General features: G+C 44.3%; 1 protein-coding gene across 1 annotated transcript in view; it reads right to left on the bottom strand.

Moving 5' to 3' along the window:
- The window catches only part of LOC137298551 (uncharacterized), an 83,465-nt gene that overhangs the window by 24,248 nt on the left and 33,101 nt on the right, over window positions 1-26,116 (bottom strand). The window contains exons 28-38 of the mRNA XM_067830853.1: window positions 25,089-25,251; window positions 24,161-24,259; window positions 23,852-24,023; window positions 23,503-23,557; window positions 21,332-21,480; window positions 20,525-20,664; window positions 19,702-19,847; window positions 19,145-19,337; window positions 9,869-10,021; window positions 9,538-9,688; window positions 9,093-9,214 (exon numbers count right to left, since the gene is read on the bottom strand). Coding sequence (XP_067686954.1) covers window positions 9,093-9,214; window positions 9,538-9,688; window positions 9,869-10,021; window positions 19,145-19,337; window positions 19,702-19,847; window positions 20,525-20,664; window positions 21,332-21,480; window positions 23,503-23,557; window positions 23,852-24,023; window positions 24,161-24,259; window positions 25,089-25,251 — 1,543 coding nt within the window. The remainder of the gene's footprint in view (window positions 1-9,092; window positions 9,215-9,537; window positions 9,689-9,868; window positions 10,022-19,144; window positions 19,338-19,701; window positions 19,848-20,524; window positions 20,665-21,331; window positions 21,481-23,502; window positions 23,558-23,851; window positions 24,024-24,160; window positions 24,260-25,088; window positions 25,252-26,116) is intronic.

Genomic DNA, 26,116 nt, shown 5'->3' with positions numbered 1-26,116 from the left:
CACTACCAGACAGGACATGGTAGAGGTGTCCTTCTTGAAGAACACTTACTGACCAGGACATGGGAGAGGCATCATTCTTGAGGATCACTACCAGACAGGACATGGAAGGGGTGTCCTTCTTGAAGAACACTTACTGACCAGGACATGGGAGAGGCATCATTCTTGAGGATCACTACCAGACAGGACATGGTAGAGGTGTCCTTCTTGAAGAACACTTACTGACCAGGACATGGGAGAGGCACACTTCTTGAGGATCACTACCAGACAGGACATGGAAGGGGTGTCCTTCTTGAAGAACACTTACTGACCAGGACATGGGAGAGGCATCATTCTTGAGGATCACTACCAGACAGGACATGGTAGAGGTGTCCTACTTGAAGAACACTTACTCACCAGGACATGGGAGAGGCACACTTCTTGAGGATCACTACCAGACAGGACATGGAAGAGGTGTCCTACTTGAAGAACACTTACTGACCAGGACATGGGAGAGGCACCCTTCTTGAGGATCACTACCAGACAGGACATGGAAGAGGTGTCCTACTTGAAGAACACTTACTGACCAGGACATGGGAGAGGCACCCTTCTTGAGGATCACTACCAGACCAGACATGGTAGAGGTGTCCTTCTTGAAGAACACTTACTGACCAGGACATGGGAGAGGCACACTTCTTGAGGATCACTACCAGACAGGACATGGACGAGGTGTCCTTCTTGAAGAACACTTACTGACCAGGACATGGGAGAGGCACCCTTCTTGAGGATCACTACCAGACCAGACATGGTAGAGGTGTCCTTCTTGAAGAACACTTACTGACCAGGACATGGGAGAGGCACCCTTCTTGAGGATCACTACCAGACAGGACATGGACGAGGTGTCCTTCTTGAAGAACACTTACTGACCAGGACATGGGAGAGGCACCCTTCTTGAGGATCACTACCAGACCAGACATGGTAGAGGTGTCCTTCTTGAAGAACACTTACTGACCAGGACATGGGAGAGGCACCCTTCTTGAGGATCACTACCAGACAGGACATGGACGAGGTGTCCTTCTTGAAGAACACTTACTGACCAGGACATGGGAGAGGCATCATTCTTGAGGATCACTACCAGACAGGACATGGTAGAGGTGTCCTTCTTGAAGAACACTTACTGACCAGGACATGGGAGAGGCACACTTCTTGAGGATCACTACCAGACAGGACATGGAAGGGGTGTCCTTCTTGAAGAACACTTACTGACCAGGACATGGGAGAGGCATCATTCTTGAGGATCACTACCAGACAGGACATGGTAGAGGTGTCCTACTTGAAGAACACTTACTCACCAGGACATGGGAGAGGCACACTTCTTGAGGATCACTACCAGACAGGACATGGAAGAGGTGTCCTACTTGAAGAACACTTACTGACCAGGACATGGGAGAGGCACCCTTCTTGAGGATCACTACCAGACAGGACATGGAAGAGGTGTCCTACTTGAAGAACACTTACTGACCAGGACATGGGAGAGGCACCCTTCTTGAGGATCACTACCAGACCAGACATGGTAGAGGTGTCCTTCTTGAAGAACACTTACTGACCAGGACATGGGAGAGGCACACTTCTTGAGGATCACTACCAGACAGGACATGGACGAGGTGTCCTTCTTGAAGAACACTTACTGACCAGGACATGGGAGAGGCACCCTTCTTGAGGATCACTACCAGACCAGACATGGTAGAGGTGTCCTTCTTGAAGAACACTTACTGACCAGGACATGGGAGAGGCACCCTTCTTGAGGATCACTACCAGACAGGACATGGACGAGGTGTCCTTCTTGAAGAACACTTACTCACCAGGACATGGAAGGGATGTCCTTCTTGAAGAACACTTACTGACCAGAACATGGAAGGGATGTCCTTCTTGAAGAACACTTACTGACCAGAACATGGAAGGGGTGTCCTTCTTGAAGAACACTTACTGACCAGGACATGGAAGGGGTGTCCTTCTTGAAGAACACTTACTCACCAGGACATGGAAGGGGTGTCCTTCTTGAAGAACACTTACTCACCAGGACATGGAAGGGATGTCCTTCTTGAAGAACACTTACTGACCAGAACATGGAAGGGATGTCCTTCTTGAAGAACACTTACTCACCAGAACATGGGAGGGATGTCCTTCTTGAAGAACACTTACTGACCAGGACATGGAAGGGATGTCCTTCTTGAAGAACACTTACTGACCAGGACATGGAAGGGGTGTCCTTCTTGAAGAACACTTACTCACCAGGACATGGAAGGGATGTCCTTCTTGAAGAACACTTACTCACCAGGACATGGAAGGGGTGTCCTTCTTGAAGAACACTTACTCACCAGGACATGGAAGGGGTGTCCTTCTTGAAGAACACTTACTGACCAGAACATGGAAGGGATGTCCTTCTTGAAGAACACTTACTGACCAGAACATGGAAGGGGTGTCCTTCTTGAAGAACACTTACTGACCAGGACATGGAAGGGGTGTCCTTCTTGAAGAACACTTACTGACCAGGACATGGAAGGGGTGTCCTTCTTGAAGAACACTTACTGACCAGGACATGAAAGGGGTGTCCTTCTTGAAGAACACTTACTGACCAGGACATGGAAGGGGTGTCCTTCTTGAAGAACACTTACTGACCAGGACATGGAAGGGGTGTCCTTCTTGAAGAACACTTACTGACCAGGACATGGAAGGGATGTCCTTCTTGAAGAACACTTACTCACCAGGACATGGAAGGGATGTCCTTCTTGAAGAACACTTACTCACCAGGACATGGAAGGGATGTCCTTCTTGAAGAACACTTACTGACCAGGACATGGAAGAGGTGTCCTTCTTGAAGAACACTTACTCACCAGGACATGGAAGGGATGTCCTTCTTGAAGAACACTTACTCACCAGGACATGGTAGAGGTGTCCTTCTTGAAGAACACTTACTCACCAGGACATGGAAGGGGTGTCCTTCTTGAAGAACACTTACTCACCAGGACATGGTAGAGGTGTCCTTCTTGAAGAACACTTACTGACCAGGACATGGAAGGGATGTCCTTCTTGAAGAACACTTACTGACCAGGACATGGAAGAGGCACCCTTCTTGAGGATCACTTACCAGACAGGACATGGAAGGGATGTCCTACTTGAAGAACACTTACTGACCAGGACATGGAAGGGGTGTCCTTCTTGAAGAACACTTACTCACCAGGACATGGAAGAGGTGTCCTTCTTGAAGAACACTTACTGACCAGGACATGGAAGGGGTGTCCTTCTTGAAGAACACTTACTGACCAGGACATGGAAGGGATGTCCTTCTTGAAGAACACTTACTCACCAGGACATGGAAGGGATGTCCTTCTTGAAGAACACTTACTGACCAGGACATGGAAGGGATGTCCTTCTTGAAGAACACTTACTGACCAGGACATGGAAGAGGTGTCCTTCTTGAAGAACACTTACTCACCAGGACATGGAAGGGATGTCCTTCTTGAAGAACACTTACTCACCAGGACATGGTAGAGGTGTCCTTCTTGAAGAACACTTACTCACCAGGACATGGAAGGGGTGTCCTTCTTGAAGAACACTTACTCACCAGGACATGGTAGAGGTGTCCTTCTTGAAGAACACTTACTCACCAGGACATGGAAGGGATGTCCTTCTTGAAGAACACTTACTGACCAGGACATGGAAGAGGTGTCCTTCTTGAAGAACACTTACTCACCAGGACATGGGAGAGGTGTCCTTCTTGAAGAACACTTACTGACCAGGACATGGTAGAGGTGTCCTTCTTGAAGAACACTTACTGACCAGGACATGGTAGAGGTGTCCTTCTTGAAGAACACTTACTGACCAGGACATGGAAGGGGTGTCCTTCTTGAAGAACACTTACTGACCAGGACATGGGTGAGGCATCATTCTTGAGGATCACTACCAGACAGGACATGGACGAGGTGTCCTTCTTGAAGAACACTTACTCACCAGGACATGGGTGAGGCACCCTTCTTGAGGATCACTACCAGACAGGACATGGAAGGGGTGTCCTACTTGAAGAACACTTACTGACCAGGACATGGAAGGGGTGTCCTTCTTGAAGAACACTTACTCACCAGGACATGGTAGAGGTGTCCTTCTTGAAGAACACTTACTGACCAGGACATGGAAGGGGTGTCCTTCTTGAAGAACACTTACTGACCAGGACATGGGTGAGGCATCATTCTTGAGGATCACTACCAGACAGGACATGGACGAGGTGTCCTTCTTGAAGAACACTTACTGACCAGGACATGGGTGAGGCACCCTTCTTGAGGATCACTACCAGACAGGACATGGAAGGGGTGTCCTACTTGAAGAACACTTACTGACCAGGACATGGAAGGGGTGTCCTTCTTGAAGAACACTTACTCACCAGGACATGGTAGAGGTGTCCTTCTTGAAGAACACTTACTGACCAGGACATGGAAGGGATGTCCTTCTTGAAGAACACTTACTGACCAGGACATGGAAGGGGTGTCCTTCTTGAAGAACACTTACTGACCAGGACATGGGTGAGGCATCATTCTTGAGGATCACTACCAGACAGGACATGGACGAGGTGTCCTTCTTGAAGAACACTTACTGACCAGGACATGGGTGAGGCACCCTTCTTGAGGATCACTACCAGACAGGACATGGAAGGGGTGTCCTACTTGAAGAACACTTACTGACCAGGACATGGAAGGGGTGTCCTTCTTGAAGAACACTTACTCACCAGGACATGGTAGAGGTGTCCTTCTTGAAGAACACTTACTGACCAGGACATGGAAGGGATGTCCTTCTTGAAGAACACTTACTGACCAGGACATGGTAGAGGTGTCCTTCTTGAAGAACACTTACTCACCAGGACATGGTAGAGGTGTCCTTCTTGAAGAACACTTACTGACCAGGACATGGAAGGGATGTCCTTCTTGAAGAACACTTACTGACCAGGACATGGAAGGGATGTCCTTCTTGAAGAACACTTACTGACCAGGACATGGAAGGGATGTCCTTCTTGAAGAACACTTACTCACCAGGACATGGAAGGGATGTCCTTCTTGAAGAACACTTACTGACCAGGACATGGGAGGGGTGTCCTTCTTGAAGAACACTTACTGACCAGGACATGGAAGGGATGTCCTTCTTGAAGAACACTTACTGACCAGGACATGGGAGGGGTGTCCTTCTTGAAGAACACTTACTGACCAGGACATGGAAGGGATGTCCTTCTTGAAGAACACTTACTGACCAGGACATGGAAGGGGTGTCCTTCTTGAAGAACACTTACTGACCAGGACATGGGTGAGGCATCATTCTTGAGGATCACTACCAGACAGGACATGGACGAGGTGTCCTTCTTGAAGAACACTTACTGACCAGGACATGGGTGAGGCACCCTTCTTGAGGATCACTACCAGACAGAACATGGAAGGGATGTCCTTCTTGAAGAACACTTACTCACCAGGACATGGAAGGGATGTCCTTCTTGAAGAACACTTACTGACCAGGACATGGGAGAGGCACCCTTCTTGAGGATCACTACCAGACAGAACATGGAAGGGATGTCCTTCTTGAAGAACACTTACTGACCAGGACATGGGTGAGGCACCCTTCTTGAGGATCACTACCAGACAGAACATGGAAGGGATGTCCTTCTTGAAGAACACTTACTCACCAGGACATGGAAGGGGTGTCCTTCTTGAAGAACACTTACTGGCCCGGACATGGGAGAGGCACCCTTCTTGAGGATCACTACCAGACAGAACATGGAAGGGATGTCCTTCTTGAAGAACACTTACTGGCCCGGACATGGGAGAGGCACCCTTCTTGAGGATCACTACCAGACAGGACATGGACGAGATGTCCTTCTTGAAGAACACTTACTGACCAGGACATGGGTGAGGCACCCTTCTTGAGGATCACTACCAGACAGGACATGGACGAGGTGTCCTTCTTGAAGAACACTTACTGACCAGGACATGGGAGAGGCATCATTCTTGAGGATCACTACCAGACCAGACATGGACGAGATGTCCTTCTTGAAGAACACTTACTGACCAGGACATGGGAGAGGCATCATTCTTGAGGATCACTACCAGACAGGACATGGTAGAGGTGTCCTTCTTGAAGAACACTTACTGACCAGGACATGGGAGAGGCATCATTCTTGAGGATCACTACCAGACAGGACATGGAAGGGATGTCCTTCTTGAAGAACACTTACTGACCAGGACATGGGAGAGGTGTCCTTCTTGAGAATCACTACCAGACAGAACATGGAAGGGATGTCCTTCTTGAAGAACACTTACTCACCAGGACATGGGTGAGGCACCCTTCTTGAGGATCACTACCAGACAGGACATGGAAGGGATGTCCTTCTTGAAGAACACTTACTCACCAGGACATGGGTGAGACACCCTTCTTGAGGATCACTACCAGACCAGACATGGTAGAGGTGTCCTTCTTGAAGAACACTTACTGACCAGGACATGGGTGAGGCACCCTTCTTGAGGATCACTACCAGACAGGACATGGAAGGGATGTCCTTCTTGAAGAACACTTACTCACCAGGACATGGGAGAGGCACCCTTCTTGAGGATCACTACCAGACAGGACATGGAAGGGGTGTCCTTCTTGAAGAACACTTACTGACCAGGACATGGGAGAGGCATCATTCTTGAGGATCACTACCAGACAGGACATGGTAGAGGTGTCCTTCTTGAAGAACACTTACTCACCAGGACATGGGAGAGGCACACTTCTTGAGGATCACTACCAGACAGGACATGGAAGGGGTGTCCTTCTTGAAGAACACTTACTGACCAGGACATGGGAGAGGCATCATTCTTGAGGATCACTACCAGACAGGACATGGTAGAGGTGTCCTTCTTGAAGAACACTTACTGACCAGGACATGGGAGAGGCATCATTCTTGAGGATCACTACCAGACAGGACATGGAAGGGGTGTCCTTCTTGAAGAACACTTACTGACCAGGACATGGGAGAGGCATCATTCTTGAGGATCACTACCAGACAGGACATGGTAGAGGTGTCCTTCTTGAAGAACACTTACTGACCAGGACATGGGAGAGGCACACTTCTTGAGGATCACTACCAGACAGGACATGGAAGGGGTGTCCTTCTTGAAGAACACTTACTGACCAGGACATGGGAGAGGCATCATTCTTGAGGATCACTACCAGACAGGACATGGTAGAGGTGTCCTACTTGAAGAACACTTACTCACCAGGACATGGGAGAGGCACACTTCTTGAGGATCACTACCAGACAGGACATGGAAGAGGTGTCCTACTTGAAGAACACTTACTGACCAGGACATGGGAGAGGCACCCTTCTTGAGGATCACTACCAGACAGGACATGGAAGAGGTGTCCTACTTGAAGAACACTTACTGACCAGGACATGGGAGAGGCACCCTTCTTGAGGATCACTACCAGACCAGACATGGTAGAGGTGTCCTTCTTGAAGAACACTTACTGACCAGGACATGGGAGAGGCACACTTCTTGAGGATCACTACCAGACAGGACATGGACGAGGTGTCCTTCTTGAAGAACACTTACTGACCAGGACATGGGAGAGGCACCCTTCTTGAGGATCACTACCAGACCAGACATGGTAGAGGTGTCCTTCTTGAAGAACACTTACTGACCAGGACATGGGAGAGGCACCCTTCTTGAGGATCACTACCAGACAGGACATGGACGAGGTGTCCTTCTTGAAGAACACTTACTGACCAGGACATGGGAGAGGCACCCTTCTTGAGGATCACTACCAGACCAGACATGGTAGAGGTGTCCTTCTTGAAGAACACTTACTGACCAGGACATGGGAGAGGCACCCTTCTTGAGGATCACTACCAGACAGGACATGGACGAGGTGTCCTTCTTGAAGAACACTTACTGACCAGGACATGGGTGAGGCACCCTTCTTGAGGATCACTACCAGACAGGACATGGTAGAGGTGTCCTACTTGAAGAACACTTACTCACCAGGACATGGGAGAGGCACACTTCTTGAGGATCACTACCAGACAGGACATGGACGAGGTGTCCTTCTTGAAGAACACTTACTGACCAGGACATGGGTGAGGCACCCTTCTTGAGGATCACTACCAGACAGGACATGGACGAGGTGTCCTTCTTGAAGAACACTTACTGACCAGGACATGGGAGAGGCACCCTTCTTGAGGATCACTACCAGACAGGACATGAAAGAGGTGTCCTACTTGAAGAACACTTACTGACCAGGACATGGGAGAGGCACCCTTCTTGAGGATCACTTACCAGACAGGACATGGACGAGGTGTCCTTCTTGAAGAACACTTACTGACCAGGACATGGGAGAGGCACCCTTCTTGAGGATCACTACCAGACAGGACATGAAAGAGGTGTCCTACTTGAAGAACACTTACTGACCAGGACATGGGAGAGGCACCCTTCTTGAGGATCACTTACCAGACAGGACATGGACGAGGTGTCCTGCTTGAAGAACACTTACTGACCAGGACATGGGAGAGGCACCATTCTTGAGGATCACTGCCAGACGGGACATGGAAGAGGTGTCCTACTTGAAGAACACTTACTGACCAGGACATGGGAGAGGCAGCCTTCTTGAGGATCACTTACCAGACAGCACATGGAAGAGGTACCCTTCATTACTTACCAGACAGGACATGGAAGAGTACCCTTTTTGAAGCTCACTTACCAGATAGGACACGAAAGAGGTACCCTTCTTAAAGATCACTTACCATACAGGATATGGACAGAGTACCTTCATGGAAATTACTTACCAGGCAGGACATGGAAGAGGTACCATTTTTGAAGATCACTTACCAGACAGGACATGGAAGAAGCATCCTTCCTGAAGGTCACTTACAGGACAAGATATGGAAGAGGTACCCTTCCTGAAGATCACTTACCTGACAGCATCTCGAAGATGCACCATTCTTAAGATACTTACTGAACAAGACATGGAAGAGGTACCTTTCTTGGGGATCACTTACCAGGCCGATCATGGAAGAGGTACCCTTCCTAAATATCACTTACCGGGCAGGACAAAGAACAGGTTGGTCCTGTGAATCCATCTGAACAGCTACAGGAGCCATCTGTCGTATCACACATGGAGTTGACACATTTGCACTGACTGGCACAGTTCGCTCCATATCTTCCTGCACAAAACAGCAACAATTCTCATCAGAACATAGACCCACCCTATGTGCCTATCCTGTGTCTAGTCTGTGTGCCTAGCCTTTGATCCTAGTCTGTTTTCCTAGTCTGGGTACTTGCCACCTACCCTGGGTACATATTACAATACAAGACATTACCACCTACCCTGGCCACATACTACAATACTGTGTACTTGATACTCATCCTGGGTACATATTACAACACTAGGTACTTGCCACCTACATTGCATGGGTACATATTACAACGCTAGGCACCTGCCACCTACCCTGGGTACAAATTATAACACTAGGTACTTGCCACCTACCCTGGGTACACTTGGTCTGGCACGTGGTGCCCATCCAGCCAGCATCACAGACACATGCTCCAGTCTGAGAGTTACAACCTCCATGGACACAGTTACAAGGACTACTGCAGCTTGGCCCCCACAGCCCCTTGGGACAATTGCAGGTGCCACTCTGAAGCAAGGAGAATGCCAAGACAAACTGATTCAACTCAGTGATAAATCAAACCTAATTCTATGTGATATATAAGATATATGAAGCTTAGCTTTCACTAAATTTCAAGTCAAGGAATTCTCAAATTATTGCAAACTGTAGCACATTACATTTCATTCACTAAACATGATGGAACCTAACCTTACAGATACATGTGCCATCTGCCTTGCTGCACACACCGGCTGAACATGTTGGACAGGTCTGTTTACATGCAGCCCCAAATTTTCCAGTGGGACAAGCTTGGTTACAGGTGGCCCCGATGAGCCCTGGAAGACACTGACACTGGCCAGTCACCTGGGGACAGATCACACAGGCTTCACATGTATCACACTATAACAACAGACAAACTATATATCAACAGAAACTACACTGTTCCAATAAACAATAACAGTCAGATGTAATCCATGCAATGCTTCATGGATATTTGTAACTTGCCGTCGTCAGTCTGTGGAAACATGCTGAAAGTCTAAAAATTGACCAGTTTCACACAGATTAGTGCAAAATGTTGTCACTGTTTATGTATAATGGGGAAATGTATCTTATAAAAGTGTTCAATGGAAATAATGCTGCTAGTTAGAAGTAGTACAATTGAGTGAGTTGGGTTTTATGCAGCTTTTAGCAATATTCCATCAAGATCACAGCGGGGGACACCAGAAATGTATTTCCATATGGAAATTGGTAAACACATGATGTTTATCAACATTGTAAACAAGAGTCATTCGAAGATGGCATATTCCCTGGCTCCCACATGTTTGAAAGGACAAATAATCTGAGAGGTACTCATTGTTTTTTTAGACTAAGTTTGAATTGTTTCCATGGAATTAATGAAAATTATAAATGCCATATATTTGTAACCAGAAAAGTCACAATTTCAAGATCTGTTTCATATATCTGCCAAGATCTGTTGAAAGATATGAAATGGTTTTTGAGTTGTGCTCTGGGAACGAAGCCCATCCCTCCATTTTGAGACTAAATCTGAAACTTTTCCATGGAAATCGAGAAAATAATGTGGCCGGGATGATTTTATTACTTCTGTATAAATGTTTTAGAAACGTGTTTTAATCTATTTTGTTTCTCTTTCATCAAGTACATGTACAAGCTAGATAACACAAGTAGCATAGTTAGAATACTTTGACAATAGGTTCAACCCAGCACTTACATAACTATTAACTCTTCAACAGCCAGCTTCAGTCTAATGCCAAGCGCACTGCATTGTCTGCCTTTTTTCCTATCTCTCCATTATGTAAGTCATGTTGCCCACAGTTCAACTTTTTCTGATCAAGCAGTGGTAAGATAAGAGTGTTACAAGTCAGAGGTCCAATACTTTGCTCAGCAAATAGTTTGGCTTTTTGTGGACCGAGTGGCTGAGGACTTCACCTCTGCTTATATATATAAGGATGTCTTGATTGGACACTGGCAACGTCGTTATGAACTGCCCGCTCATTGCCACACAGTGAACTGGAAAACACTGACTGGGCTTGCTTAATAAAGTGCATACTGTCAGCTCACCATCAAGTAGCTGTTCCGTGTTATTTATACAACTGGAACCTCGTCCGCTACTACATTTTGGAGCCCCCAGTGAGGATTGACAGCATGGAAGAACACAGCTCGAAGATCGAGGAAAGTAGAAGCTGAACTTGAGTATCACTCATCTTGTTTGTTGTGAATTACAGATATCAGCTGTGACTATTAATGTGCTATACATGTGAAACATTGCAGTTTGACTCTGCATTGCAGTGACTGATCTTTCGGAACTGACTTTCTTCATACTACTGCCACGGTTATATTGAGATCATTGTATAACATTGTGTTGTCGTGGTGGAAAATTTTCCTGTGAGAAGTCACCCTTCTGTGTATGATGACAAGACACATCTATCCACTGGAAGTTGTATTTACCTAAGATATTTTCACGCATTTATAGACTTAGATTCAACAGCAATGTGGTTGACTTCTTTATAAGTTACTCGATATGCTTTAACCCTTAATTGATGCACAGGGAGATCTGCAAGATTCATTGATGGATATATTTACATACCATTTGCTTTGTGTCTATATGACTGGTCATGCCTGTATTTGCATATGCTTAGCGTGCCATTAAGCACTATCTGCTTGTTGTGCGACACGCTGCCTTTGAACACTCTCTGAATGGACTTATGTATTTATAATTGGCAAATGTTTATTGGTATATTTATATTATTGCCAACTGAGGCTATATCTACTGAATATACCTGGGTTTCTGTAGGTTTTCAGTGTGCATGTGATTTAATGGCTCTGGAGTTTTTCTCCATAAGGGATACCACATGCTCGAAACCACATACTCTTAAGTTCAACACAATTAAGTCTAGAACACATGGTAACACTGCATTCTTTGTTTGCACAGGAGACATTGCTTTATGTTAGTGCTCTCTGCACTGGCTCTCACTTTTGTGTGCAGTATTTGGCTGAGCTAAAAACTGGCTAGTGCATGATGTAAGCGATGAAGTGAGTGTGTCGCCCTGCAGCAATACTTCACACATTCCAAGGTTAGCTGAAAGTGTAATTTCCTTACACATTTTATTGCATGATTAGCTAGATTTACATTTACCATATCAAGGGCAGTATTTCTTTTCTCAACATGGCTGAAGGTGGCATGTCTCAGGAGGACATTGATAAACTGGTTAAAACCCTAAATGCACTTAAGTTGAAACCTAAGACAGATACCCCTGAGGATTTCTTGGCTTGGATGCATGAATACAATGGCATGGCTAGCACTGGGGTCAAGGTAGAATCAGATAGCATGGGGGGGAAACCAGAGGTTCAGCTTAAACCCAGTACTGTGTTAAAAGTGGCAGATGTCCCACGTTTACCCTTCTTTTCCGGTGAGACTGGCAAGGATGCAAGCTATGACTTATGGCGGTATGAAGTTAGGTGTCTTTGTCAGGACAAGCTCCACTCAGATGATACCATGAGGCAAGCTATTAGACGATCTCTCAAGGGTCCAGCAGCCAGGGCTTTACTTAGGTTAGGAGCTCATGTAGATATTTTCGCCATTTTGGCAAAGATGGATAGCATTTTTGGCGATGTTAACACCGCTGAGACGCTCCTAGCTAAGTTCTATTCTGCAAAGCAGCTCGATTCAGAGTCTGTTGCATCTTGGGCACTGCGTCTGGAAGATCTCCTTGGCCAGGCTGTGGATGCTGGAGAAGTACAGGCAGATAAAATGGACCAGATGCTGAGATCCATGTTGTGGACGGGACTTTCACCAGGTCTGAAGGACATTTCTGGCCACAAGTATGACAGCAGCCACTCCTTCAGTGAACTTCTTGTATCTCTTCGGAGAACAGAACAAGATGTTAAAAGTCGGATGGGATCACAAAAGTCTAAGCCCACTCCTGTAATGGCTGCAGTGAGATCTGAACACAAGGACAAGGAACTGGAAGAACTCAAGGGGATGATCAAGAAACTTACGGGTGAGGTGGCAGAACTGAAGAAAAGAAGTGAATCACCTTCACAGGCTTCATCTTATTTGTCAAGGTCACCTCCAGATAATTTTACCAGTGGAGGGTATACCGCTGCTCAGGGAGTCCAGAGGAAGTCTAGAAAGCCCCAAGGATCTCCTTTTCAGGTTCCTACGCCTCCAGATCAGGGAAGTCCTAGTTATCAGAGGCCACCAATGGCTCCGACACCCAGGATGAAGCCAGGATGGACAACTGATGGGTATGGCCAACCTGCTCCTATCTGCTATCGTTGTGGACAAGTCGGGCATATGAGCTATCAGTGTAAGGTTCGAACAGACCACCGATGGACTTCTTTAAACTAAAGGCAATCCATGGTTTGGGACGTGCTATGGATTTTTGTACGCAACGTCCTGTTGATAAACACACAGTTAACACAGACATATCAGGACTTGTAGGAAGTTCTTCAGAAGTGGAAGTGACCATCCATGGAGTGAAAACCAGAGCGTTGCTGGATACTGGGGCCACAGTTTCAACTCTAAGCGAGTCTTTCCATCGAGAGCATTTATCTCACATTCCAATTATATCACTACAAAATATCCTGAATGTTGAATGTGCAGATGGTCAGTCCTTACCTTATTTAGGTTATGTTGAAGTGCCACTCTTCTTAACAGGCATGTCCCCAACCGAGCAGCATGGAATATTCTTAGTTGTACCAGACAGCAACTATAACCAGTCTGTTCCTGTTCTGATTGGAACCAACATTTTGAACACATTGTTAGATAAGTGTAAAGACCTACATGGAGAAAGGTTCCTGCAGATTGCTAATCTCTTTACTCCATGGTACTTAGCCTTTAGGTGCCTTCTAATCAAGGAAAAAGAACTGGTAAAACAGAAGAATAAACTAGCCATTGTGAAATGTGCTGAGACTAAGAGGATCATTGTGCAGCCAAACAGTCAAGTGAAAGTTCATGGATATCTCTACAAACCTCTGAACTATCACTCATCGTGTGGAGTTCTTTATGCAACTTCACCATCAGCTGTACCAGACGACCTCGAGATTGCTCCTAGTTTAGTATCGTACTCAAGGGCGCAAAAGATGGGAGTTAATGTATACATCTCCAACGTTACAACTCGAACTGTATCCATATCACCCCAGGCAATACTTTGTGAGATTCAGCCTGTCAGTATAGAAGATATACCTGAGTCATCTACATCTAGTGCAGAGTCCTTGATTAATCAGATGGATTTCAAGGAAGCAGCCGTGACCCCAGAACAGCTGTCTCAGGGCAAAAGGGTGATCCGTGACAACCTGGACATTTTCTCAACTGGAGATACTGATGTTGGACACACAGACAAGGTACTTCACAGGATTGAACTTAGTGATGAGCGACCATTCAAACAACGACACCGACGCATTCCTCCACCCATGTACCAGGAAGTGAGAGACCATTTAGAACAGCTTTTACTTTGTGGAATTATTCGTAAGTCTTATTCTCCCTGGTCATCCAATGTAGTACTTGTTCGCAAACGAAATGGTAAGCTGAGGATGTGTGTAGATTTTCGCGAGCTGAATAACAGGACCATTAAAGACAGTTATTCGCTACCAAGAGTTGACGAGATGTTTGACGCTCTGGCTGGCTCAAAGTTTTTCTCCACTCTGGACATGAAATCTGGGTACCATCAAGTTGAACTATGTGAAGAACATAAAGAGAGAACTGCGTTTACAGTGGGACCTCTCGGATTCTACGAGTATAACAGGATGCCTTTTGGTCTTTGCAACAGCCCTGCTACATATCAAAGATTAATGAATGAATGTTTTGATGGCTTGCATTTGAAAATCTGTCTGATCTACCTCGACGATATCATTGTGTTCTCAGAAACCTATGAGGAGCACTTAAACCGTCTCACTACAGTGTTTCAAAGAATACGAGAAAATGGACTAAAGTTAACTGCGGACAAGTGTGCTTATTTTAAGGAAAGAATAAAGTTCCTTGGTCATGTTGTATCCTCCAAAGGTATTGAAGCAGATCCTGATAAAGTCCAGCGCATCATTGATTGGCCACGACCAACGTCTCCAGAACAAGTCCGTCAGTTTCTTGGCTTTGCGGGTTATTATCGCAAGTTTGTAAAGGATTTCGCAAAGATTTCCAGACCTTTGTCTTGTCTTATGCCACCTCCAAAGCAAGTCAAAAGGAAGATTGCACCAAGTCAATCTTGGTCATGGGGTCCAGAGCAAGAGTCGGCTTTCCAACATTTGAAGCAGCTGCTGTCCTCACCTCCTGTACTGGGTTATCCTGACTACTCAAAGAAGTTTGAATTACATACTGACGCCAGTAATCATGGACTTGGTGCTGTTCTGTACCAAGAGATGGAGACCGGGAGGAAACAAGTCATATGCTATGGTAGTCGTGGGTTAAACAAGTCTGAACAGAATTACTCAGCTCATCGCCTTGAGTTCTTAGCTTTAAAGTGGGCAGTCACAGAAAAATTCAAGGACTACTTATATGGGAATGCATTTACAGTCTTCACTGACAACAACCCATTGACCTACGTTCTCACCACCGCTAAGCTGGATGCAACAGGTCATCGCTGGTTAGCTGCATTATCAGCATATAACTTCGACATCGTTTATCGTCCAGGACAAAGCAATGTAGACGCGGATGCTTTATCGAGATTACCCAGACTAACAGAGGAGGGAGACACAGGAACATCTGAGGTATCTGCAGAATCAGTCACAGCCATCTGCCACACTATCTATGCGCAGCCATTTGTGGAATCCCTTAGCCTCTCTGCGGATGTGGTGGATGTGGAAATAGATCAAGGACAAGACATTCGCAATATGACGGAGCACGATTGGAGGAGGGTACAGTCCCAAGATCGAACGCTCAGGCCATGGATTGATTGTGTCAGGGCTGGTCGGAAACCCCAACGAGAAACAGTGCCACCAAGCAAAGCCAACTCATCAATCTTCAAGATCTTCGACCATTTTGTTATGGAGAATGGAGTTCTGTACAGGAACACGCGTGTAGGAGAAGAGAAGAGAAGGCAACTTGTACTCCCGGCATCCCATGTGGAAATGGCTTTATTTGGATGTCATAATGAAGTGGGTCATCCAGGACGGGACCGGACCCTGTCCTTACTTAGAGACAGATTTTTCTGGCCTGGTATGCTGAAAGATACAGAAGAATGGATCCATACCTGTGGAAGATGTCTTAGAAGGAAGTCCCCTACCAACGCCAGAGCTCCGCTAGTAAGCATACAAACGACACAGCTGTTGGAATTAGTGTGTATGGACTTTTTATCTCTAGAATCATCACGAGGTTATGACAGCATTTTGGTCATCACGGACCATTTCACCAGATATGCCATGGCAATACCCACAAGGAATCAAACAGCAAGGACCACTGCTGAAGCATTTTATAACCACTTTGTTCAGCATTACGGTATGCCACAAAGACTTCACACAGATCAGGGTGCAAACTTTGAAGGCAAGCTAGTGAAGGAACTCTGCGACATTTTAAAGATCAAGAAATCCAGGACCACACCTTATCATCCGATGGGCAATGGCTTATGTGAGAGGTTCAACAGGACACTGTGTGATATGCTTGGGACTCTTGCACCCGATCAGAAGAAAGACTGGAAGAATCATGTTGGACCACTCGTTCATGCTTATAATTGTATACGTCATGAATCCACAGGCCAGAGTCCCTTCTTCCTGATGTTCGGACGTGAACCAAGGCTTCCCATTGACCTGGCATTTGGGATTGAGCATAACCGAGAGAAGAAGTCCTTGTTTCAGTACACCAGGTCTCTAAAGGAACGACTTCGACAAGCATATCAACGAGCTGCTGAAGCATCTAAAACCTCTAAAGAGCATCAAAAGTCCAACTATGACATGAAAGTAAGAGGAGCTACTTTGGATGTAGGAGACAGAGTCTTGGTTAAGATCTTAGCCTTTGAAGGGAAGCATAAACTTTCCGATCGTTGGGAGGAGGATGTATATGTAGTTCTCAAGCAGCCAAATCCTACCATTCCAGTTTTTGTGGTCCAGAAGGAGAACACTGAAGGAAGGAAAAGAACATTACACCGGAACCATCTTTTACCCATTGGCACCATCTCCAGACCAGATGTTCTATCTAGACCGGTTCCTGCTCCACGACAAAATAAAAGGACACGAAGGGAAATGCAGCGAACAGATGACAACTTGAGTGGGGTGACAGAAGTTTCCGAGGAGAGGGAATGGTGTATAGTACCTGATCAGACATGTCAGAAGACAGCAGAGGATCATGACTCAACAGCCGTGAATAGTGAAGCTGCTGCCTGGATGGAGAATTCTGCCCAATTAGTAACTGGTGACGATCAAGGACCTACTGTGGCAGAGGGATCTTCTTCTGGTGGTGACGACCACTCGTCAGGATTGATAGAAGAGCAGACTGACACAGAAGAAAATCCAGATACAGAGCTCGGTCATGAGCAGAACCTATCTGAGGCTCCAGCGGCACTCAGAATAGAGGATGATCAGGAGCTGTTAGGGACAACTGACGAAGTGGCAAGGCCACATGCTGCCAGACGTTCCAGAAGACCTACTCGGAAACCACCTTGGATGACATCAGGGGAGTACCTGATGAGTCAACAGATTCCAGACCAGGACAGGGAGAGGAGATCTCGAACCATCCAGGAACTCGCTTCCAGTGGAGTATTGGAACATTTATCTCGTGCTTTTATTTCGATTGTGGATGGTAGCATTTAATGACGAGGACGTCATTGATTGGGAGGGGGAAGTATGTGGCCGGGATGATTTTATTACTTCTGTATAAATGTTTTAGAAACGTGTTTTAATCTATTTTGTTTCTCTTTCATCAAGTACATGTACAAGCTAGATAACACAAGTAGCATAGTTAGAATACTTTGACAATAGGTTCAACCCAGCACTTACATAACTATTAACTCTTCAACAGCCAGCTTCAGTCTAATGCCAAGCGCACTGCATTGTCTGCCTTTTTTCCTATCTCTCCATTATGTAAGTCATGTTGCCCACAGTTCAACTTTTTCTGATCAAGCAGTGGTAAGATAAGAGTGTTACAAGTCAGAGGTCCAATACTTTGCTCAGCAAATAGTTTGGCTTTTTGTGGACCGAGTGGCTGAGGACTTCACCTCTGCTTATATATATAAGGATGTCTTGATTGGACACTGGCAACGTCGTTATGAACTGCCCGCTCATTGCCACACAGTGAACTGGAAAACACTGACTGGGCTTGCTTAATAAAGTGCATACTGTCAGCTCACCATCAAGTAGCTGTTCCGTGTTATTTATACAACTGGAACCTCGTCCGCTACTACAATAATAAATCACAAAAACCTGTAGAGAGCAAAAGGCACCACTTTGGGGTCTGCAACACATATCTGCCAAGTTTCATGGACAGATATTAAGAAGTTTTTGAGTTCTGCTCTGGAAATTAAACACAACTCTCACTTTTCAGACTAGGTCCGAAACGTTTCCATGGAAACCAAGCAAATAATACATCACAAGATCCTTCATGTTCTGACTGATATGTCTACCAAGTTTTGCAGAAAAATATTGAACGGTTTTTGAGTTCTGCTCTGGAAACGAAATACACCTCTCACTTTTGAGACTATGTCTGAAACATTTCCATGTAAACCAAGAAAATAATAATTAAAAAAAACTGTACATAGCAAAAGGCACAACCATAGGCTGGGATCATTATATCTATCAAGTTTGGTTAAAAAATATTGAATGGTTTCTGAGTTATGCTTTGGAAACAAAATGATTACGGATGGACGGAAGGACAGGGGACGGATGGACAGAAGAGGTGTCGACTATATCCCCCTGGTGAAAAAATCTGACAAACTAAAATAAAATGACCAAATCAATGTATGGCTTCAAATATAGTTCTACAGCCAGAATCGTGGAGGCATGTGAGGCAGCATTTGTTTCATCTGTATAAACACTAATACTGACTGGGTCACATGGAGATCCACCCGAACATGCACACGTCTGCTGGCAGCCAGCACCATAGTAACCAGCAGCACAAGGCAAACTGCAGTTACTTCCCCTGAAACCTGGTTTGCAGTGACATCTGCCCATATCAAAGTCACAGGAGGCCGTGTTGGCTTGTACACACGGACAGTCCTGGAGGCAGTTCTGCCCATATCTGTAAAACAAAAACATATAGTAAACTGTTGGCTCAGATGAGGAACAGAATGATCATAAACTCCAAGGTTTCACCTTTTACACAACAGATAACAAGTAACAGAAACTGTAATTTAATCACTGCCAAACGAGGAGTGACTGAGTATGCTTTTATGCTGCTTTTAGAAATATTCCAACAACATCATAGTGGAGGACAATAGAAACATTTTTCACATACTGTACCTATGTGGGGAATCAAACCTGTGATGAGTGACCATTTTAGCCTATCCCAGCACCCCATGATATTGATAAAATACTAAACGTGAGAGCACCACACCCTGGACACACTTTACCCAACTCCAAAGAGTCTAGGTTAGAGGACTTACTTCCATGTTGTACACTTGGTGCCACAGTCAGACCCTACATAGCCTGGGGGACACTGACACATCCCTGTGACAGAATCACAGCCTGCATTCTGCTGACAGGAGCAAGACTGGGCACACTTCTGACCAAACTTGCCATGGGGACAACGCTGAAACATGCATGGCACCATGTTCCACCATATCATAGCATGAAACCTTTATCTTAGATCACAGGACATTCCTTACATATCATGTATGATCCAACAAGGCTGGTGAAAAGCATTATTGGTAATTAAAGCCTAGTTATCTGTACTATATCTGAAATAGGTAACAGAATGAAAGTTACAAAATACTGAGTACCAACTAGAACCTGTATGTTTGGAAAATAAATAAAAAAATCACAGAAAATATATCAGCTACATGTATGATACAGAATATTGAAGTCTGTGCATCTGGGTCTCCTTTCTGAAAGTGTGAAGGTGATTGTATACTAAGGTAACCTTAGTGCAGTGTTAAGAATGGAAGTCAAGGTTAGCCTTAGTATTAAAGGTTGCCTCAAGAAAGGAGCCCTTGTAAACCATTTAAACATGCCTCACCGAATATATTCATACATCATGTGCATTTGTGTCATTTGATCATTGTTTGTGCTGAATATAAATGCATGAACTTCAAATTCACGTTGCAGAAAGAAGATCAGATTCTTTAAAGATCAACCGCTTAAAGATATCTACAGTTGTAAGTATATGACATCATGGCTGTATAACGATTAAGTGAAGCACACAGTAGTGTTTAACTCTTATTGAGATGAAGATGGCTTGACTGAGAAAAATATCAAAAGGATGCCTACCCTCTCGCACTTGTCCCCTAAGAGTCCTGGTCCGCACTGACACACGCCAGTCTGGTAGTCACAGTCCTGTTGGTTACAGTCACAGAAGAACAGGCAGCTCGGACCATAGGTCCCAGGATCACAAGTCTCTGCACAGTAAGCTGCACAGAACAATGTGTTTATAGAAATTTATCACCAGTACTGTATCATGGCAGCTGAATATGTGTGAATCTGAGATGAGAAAAAATTGTAACTGTTTCTTATATGTAAATCAAACACTTGAATAACCAGTGGATCCTGTCAATCAACAAGGGAAACAACTCTGTACATAAGATCACTGGACCATATCTTTAGGCAAAGTTGTAGAAATAGCTAGTTACAGTTTGTCACATAATAATCAGTTACTCGGTAATTATATAAAAATCAGTCATATGATAACCACAATAATCAAGCTGCTCCTCAATGTAGACTTCCAGTAGTGAAAGTTACTAGGCAGATTAACTACTATGATTTAGAACAAAGAGGAGAGTTCAATACATCCAACTTCTTTACTATCAACATGTGCATCCTTTAGGTTTAGCCACTGACACATTAGTACATTGAAATGTCTCCATATCAATAATATGGAAGTTGTTTCTCCATTGAAGTTTCGCTGTTCGTAACGCCAATTTCTAAATGCCACCAAAAGAAGTTACTATCAATTAATTTAAAATAGTTACTGGTAAAACAATGTGAGTGTGACATTCTATGCAAGTTATATAATGTTCCTACTACTATCAGTAACCTAGCATATGTACATATATGTAAGTGCACATGGTGGGTACATACGCAGCATGTATCCGGAGTCACAGTCGCAGGTGCCATCTTCTGGGGAGCAGGAGCCATGGTGACAGGTGCACTGTTGGGTACAGTTGATGCCATATAGCCCCGGGGTACATGGAATGTTACACCGTGGACCTGACCATCCCGCCTTGCACCTGGACATTCACAGTTAATAAACAAACAAACAAACAAACACACAAACAAACAAACAAACAAACAAACAAATACAAACTACTGCTTTTGCCTAGAAACATTTTCAGTCTTGTAATATCTGGAGTGAGTGAGTGCGTTTAGATTTACACCGCACTCAGCAATATCAAAACCATATGGTGGTCTGTAAAAAATCGGGTATGGACCAGGCAATCCAGTGATAAACAGCAAGATCATCAATCTGCACAATTGGGACCAATGACATGTGTCATCCACATCAGTGAGCCTTATCACTCAATCCCGTTAGTCACTTTTTACAACAAGCATGGGTTACTGAAGGTCAATATTGTAGCCCGGACCTTCATAGGTGCTTGAAGAAGAAACATGTAGTACTTTTGTTCGTAGCTGAGAACGGACAAATGCTATCTATTGGATAATCACTACAGGAAAACAACAAAAATATGTGTTAGCAGGGTTGATTTGGTAAGTTCTGAAATACTATATCTTTGGGTTTATTTTAAGTAAGTTTGGGCTTGACACAACTGACTGAAAATAAGAATAAACTGAGCGAGTCTAAACATATACTGGTACTCCTTAAAACAAGTCCTTTCATATAAGTATAATACAGTGTTCCCAGAAATTATTGAGAAAATTTTTTTTTTGTAATGATGCTAAGATTGGAAAAAGGGCTTTCACTATGCACTAAGCATACTAAATAAGGGAGACAACTCTTGAAGGCTTAGAAGGCAGCTCATTACGTCAAGAGTTATCTCCCTTGTCTGAGCAGACGGCTTCCTGTGTTGACATGGCAGAATTTACAGCAAGAGAGAAAAGAAAGCTCATTCTAGATGATTTTGAAAGGGGTGAGGCTGATGCTAAAGTGTTAGCTTGTAGACATGGTATTCCTCTGTCTACAGTATACAGAACTTTGAAGAATATTCAAACAGGAACCGGGATAGAGCACAAAGCAGGGGCAGGTCGGCCTAGGAAATTCAGTGTTGTGGATCGCCGAAGACTTGGGCAGATTGTGAGTAGGGGCAAATTGAAAAGTGTTGAGAACATCAGAAGTGAAATGATTAGCAGAGGAAGTCCTCAGGTATGCAATGAAACAGTTAGGCAGAAATTACAGAGACATAATTGGGTGAAAAAACGTGGAATTCCCTCGCCGTTGATGAAAGATGCACAAAAGGAAAAACGTTTAAACTGGTGTCGGGCTCATGAAAATCAAGATTGGGATAATGTTTTCTTTTCGGATGAAAGTTCTGTTTGGCTTTTCCCTAATTGTGTGAAAATTTGGACCAAAGATACTGTCAAACCTATCTACCAGCGACCAAAACATAGCCCGCAGTTTCACATGTGGGGTGGCATATCGGCTCGCGGAGTGACGCCATTGTGTGTTTTCACGGGAAACTTGACAAAAGAAAGATACGTTGACATTCTAAATGGTCACCTTCTTCCAACAGCACAAACATTGTATGAAGATGATTGGATTTTCCAGTATGATAATGACCAAAACACACTGCGCGCTACACAAAACAGTGGTTGTCGGGCGAAAAAGTTCAAGTTTTAGACTGGCCCAGTTACAGCCCAGACCTAAACCCAAATGAGAATGTGTGGGGAGTCATGAAGGACAGAATAAACCAAAAGGGACTGAGAAATATTGAAGATATGAAGGCCGAGGTGGTCCAATATTGGGATACCCTGTCACACGATTACCTACAAACTTTGATGGGTAGTGTGCCTAGGCGTACTCAGGCATGCATTGCTGAGCGAGTAGGTCTAACAAAGTACTAAAACAAGACTGAGACTGTAAAAGGATGATGTTTTAACATGTTTATGTAAGTAAAACGCCAGAAGTTAATAAACGTAATGAGTTACATGACGCAACATGATTCTCAATAATTTCTGGGAATACTATAAGTCTGTCATGACATGATAGCAAAAGGTTTTCCCTAAGTTTCCAAACAATGGCATCAGCTGTTTAGTTTCTAGGTAATCAGAATGAGATCGCAATGAGTTCTACATACATGCAAGTTCCTGTACGAGCATCACATGTTGCTGTCTCCAGACAATCACACTTCCCTGAAAACATAAAACACCAACTCATTACACAATTTATCACACTCATGGCTGGAGTTTTGTACATGCTGAAACACTAGAAAATACAATGCCTGTTACTACAAATTGTAGAGCAAAATGTATCATTTAACTACATGCAATTAATACTATATTACCCTGCCATTGGTAGATTAATAAAACAAGCAATTAATCACATAGACATTAGTAACTGTGTAAAATTAGTCATGATTAGAATTTAACCCTGGAAACTGTATCAAATATGAATGCAAAAAAACGTAACAAATATGCATATATAACCTTGGCAGTTGTCTCCAAAGGTTCCGTTTGGACAGACCTGGTTGCACTGAGTGCCAGTGAATCCAGGCTTACAGTTACACTGTCCATCGTTGCTGTTGCAGTCAATGATGTTGGTCGTGTTGCAGTTACAGGGGTTGCGACAGTTTATTCCCCAGGTTTTATTTGTGCAAACCTGAAAGTATTTTGTGTTTGATGAAGGCATTGGTGGCTGGTTGTAATATATGTGTGTTTCATATCAAGAAATCAACATGGTCTGTCTTTACCACACATGTTAGGGATGTGATATCTGTTTTATACACCATTCCTGACCTGGTCACATGCTGGGCCTGTGAAGCCTGCTGGACATTCACAATGGACATTCCATGAGGTGGATGTCAGACTCGTCAGATCACACACTCCCCACTTGGGCTGGAACATACACATCAGGCGTCAGCTGCACAGTTCATTTGGGTTCATATCATATAACATGTTTATGCATAGAATATTTGTATAACGTACAACAATACTATACATGATGAAATCTTATTTACAATGTGTGCTGAATGTAATGTACATGCTGCCAACAGGGCTACAGTGTGTGCAGAATGTAATGTACATGCTATCAACAGGGCTACAATGTGTGCAGGATGTACCTTCATCAGGTGATGAAGGAGTAAGCATTAACTCCGAAACGTTGTGTTCTCATATAAAGAAGTTGATATCCATAAAATCTTCATTCTTATGGTGAAATCTTATTTACAATGTGTGCTGAATGTAATGTACAGGCTATCAACTGGGCTACAATGTGTGCAGGATGTAATATACATGTTATCAACATGGTTACAGTTAGTAACGAATGAAAAGTACACATCATCAACACTGTTATAAAGTGGAGGGGGTAATATACATGTTTTCAATGCCATTAACACATTGATGGCAACTGCAAATATACTCATAGAGTCAATTCTCATTGAATTAGCCACTGTGAGTTATCTTATAGCTACATCAGTGGTATTTCAAAACAAGTTTCTCATGTTGGCAAACAGGCACAAGAAGCAATCATCTCCTTTTGTTAACTAATAACGTATGGAGACAATTACACAACTGCGGATAGTTTCCATGATGGTCAATTCTCAAAGATCATATCAGTCTTGGAAGCTTTTGTAATACTTTTTTAATGTTATCATGACTATAGTTCAAGTTCTAGAGGCTATGAATTTGCTTTTCATCTCGGAACAGAGAGGATGTCTGCCTTTACCTGACTGGAGAAGGCGTCTGCTGTGGCACACCATGGCTGACAGGAGGACTCCACGCCATTCTTGCCCTGGCCAGGAGTGTATGGTCGTGGGCCATACACTGCCATGCGATATGCGGCACCACAGAGCTGATGGGGGTCCCCTTTACATGGCATGTTGCAGTCACTGTGGAATCAGATGCATTGAATGTATCATCAGTGATGTTCTCATCTTCAGGGATTATAAGAAATCCAGCAATACGACTGTGTAACAGACGCCCTCAGTCACATACTTGACAACCAATATGGTTGCACAAGCCCTTGCCATGAGGTATACATATGTCAGACACTCTGTATACTCCCAAACGAAACAACTCTAAAAGATCCCCACATAAGTGAAACAATGGATACAAGATTATCAGGTACAGATTGTGGTTACTTTCCAAAGCTGCTATCGCCAAAATTACACTAACATTACCAATTACATTATATCAAGTCTACCACAATATGTTGATGAGATAAAATTTGTGTCAATGTCTGTTGTACTGGCAATGACATTCAGCCATGCCTCAACTCCAACAATTTTAGTTACTATGCATGACATTAATGTTTTTTGCTTGCTTGTTGTTAGATGCTACTTGCAGCAGTATCTCTGCTTTGTGATAGGGGTCTCGCAATAACAGGGGAAATCTGGACCATCTCCTCAGAGACATGATGAGCACCAGCCTGTACAAACTGATACAGCCAGGAAGGCCCCAGAGGAACTGAATGTAGGTGTTTCGTATGAAGTTACCAACTCAGATTGATATATGGTGTTGACAACAGTCAAGGATCATCAGGATCAACATAAAGATCCACAAAGCGATCATATGATGATCACCATTCCTGTAATGTATCATTGACTTTTGACAGTCGTACCACTAAGACTGTTTAGTGCAAGAGGGCTCGGAGCCATCTTCCAGACAACAAACACTGCAATTTTACATAGTATAGGAAGAATGCAGCTACATCAAGAGAACTAGGAACTGGACAGTAATTTCAGTATCAATACT

Source organism: Haliotis asinina, chromosome 10 (assembly GCF_037392515.1).
Source record: "Haliotis asinina isolate JCU_RB_2024 chromosome 10, JCU_Hal_asi_v2, whole genome shotgun sequence".
In the NCBI taxonomy this organism is placed as follows: Eukaryota; Metazoa; Mollusca; class Gastropoda; order Lepetellida; family Haliotidae; genus Haliotis; species Haliotis asinina.
Note: the sequence above shows the minus strand (reverse complement) of the source record. Positions and strands in the feature narration are given on the sequence as shown.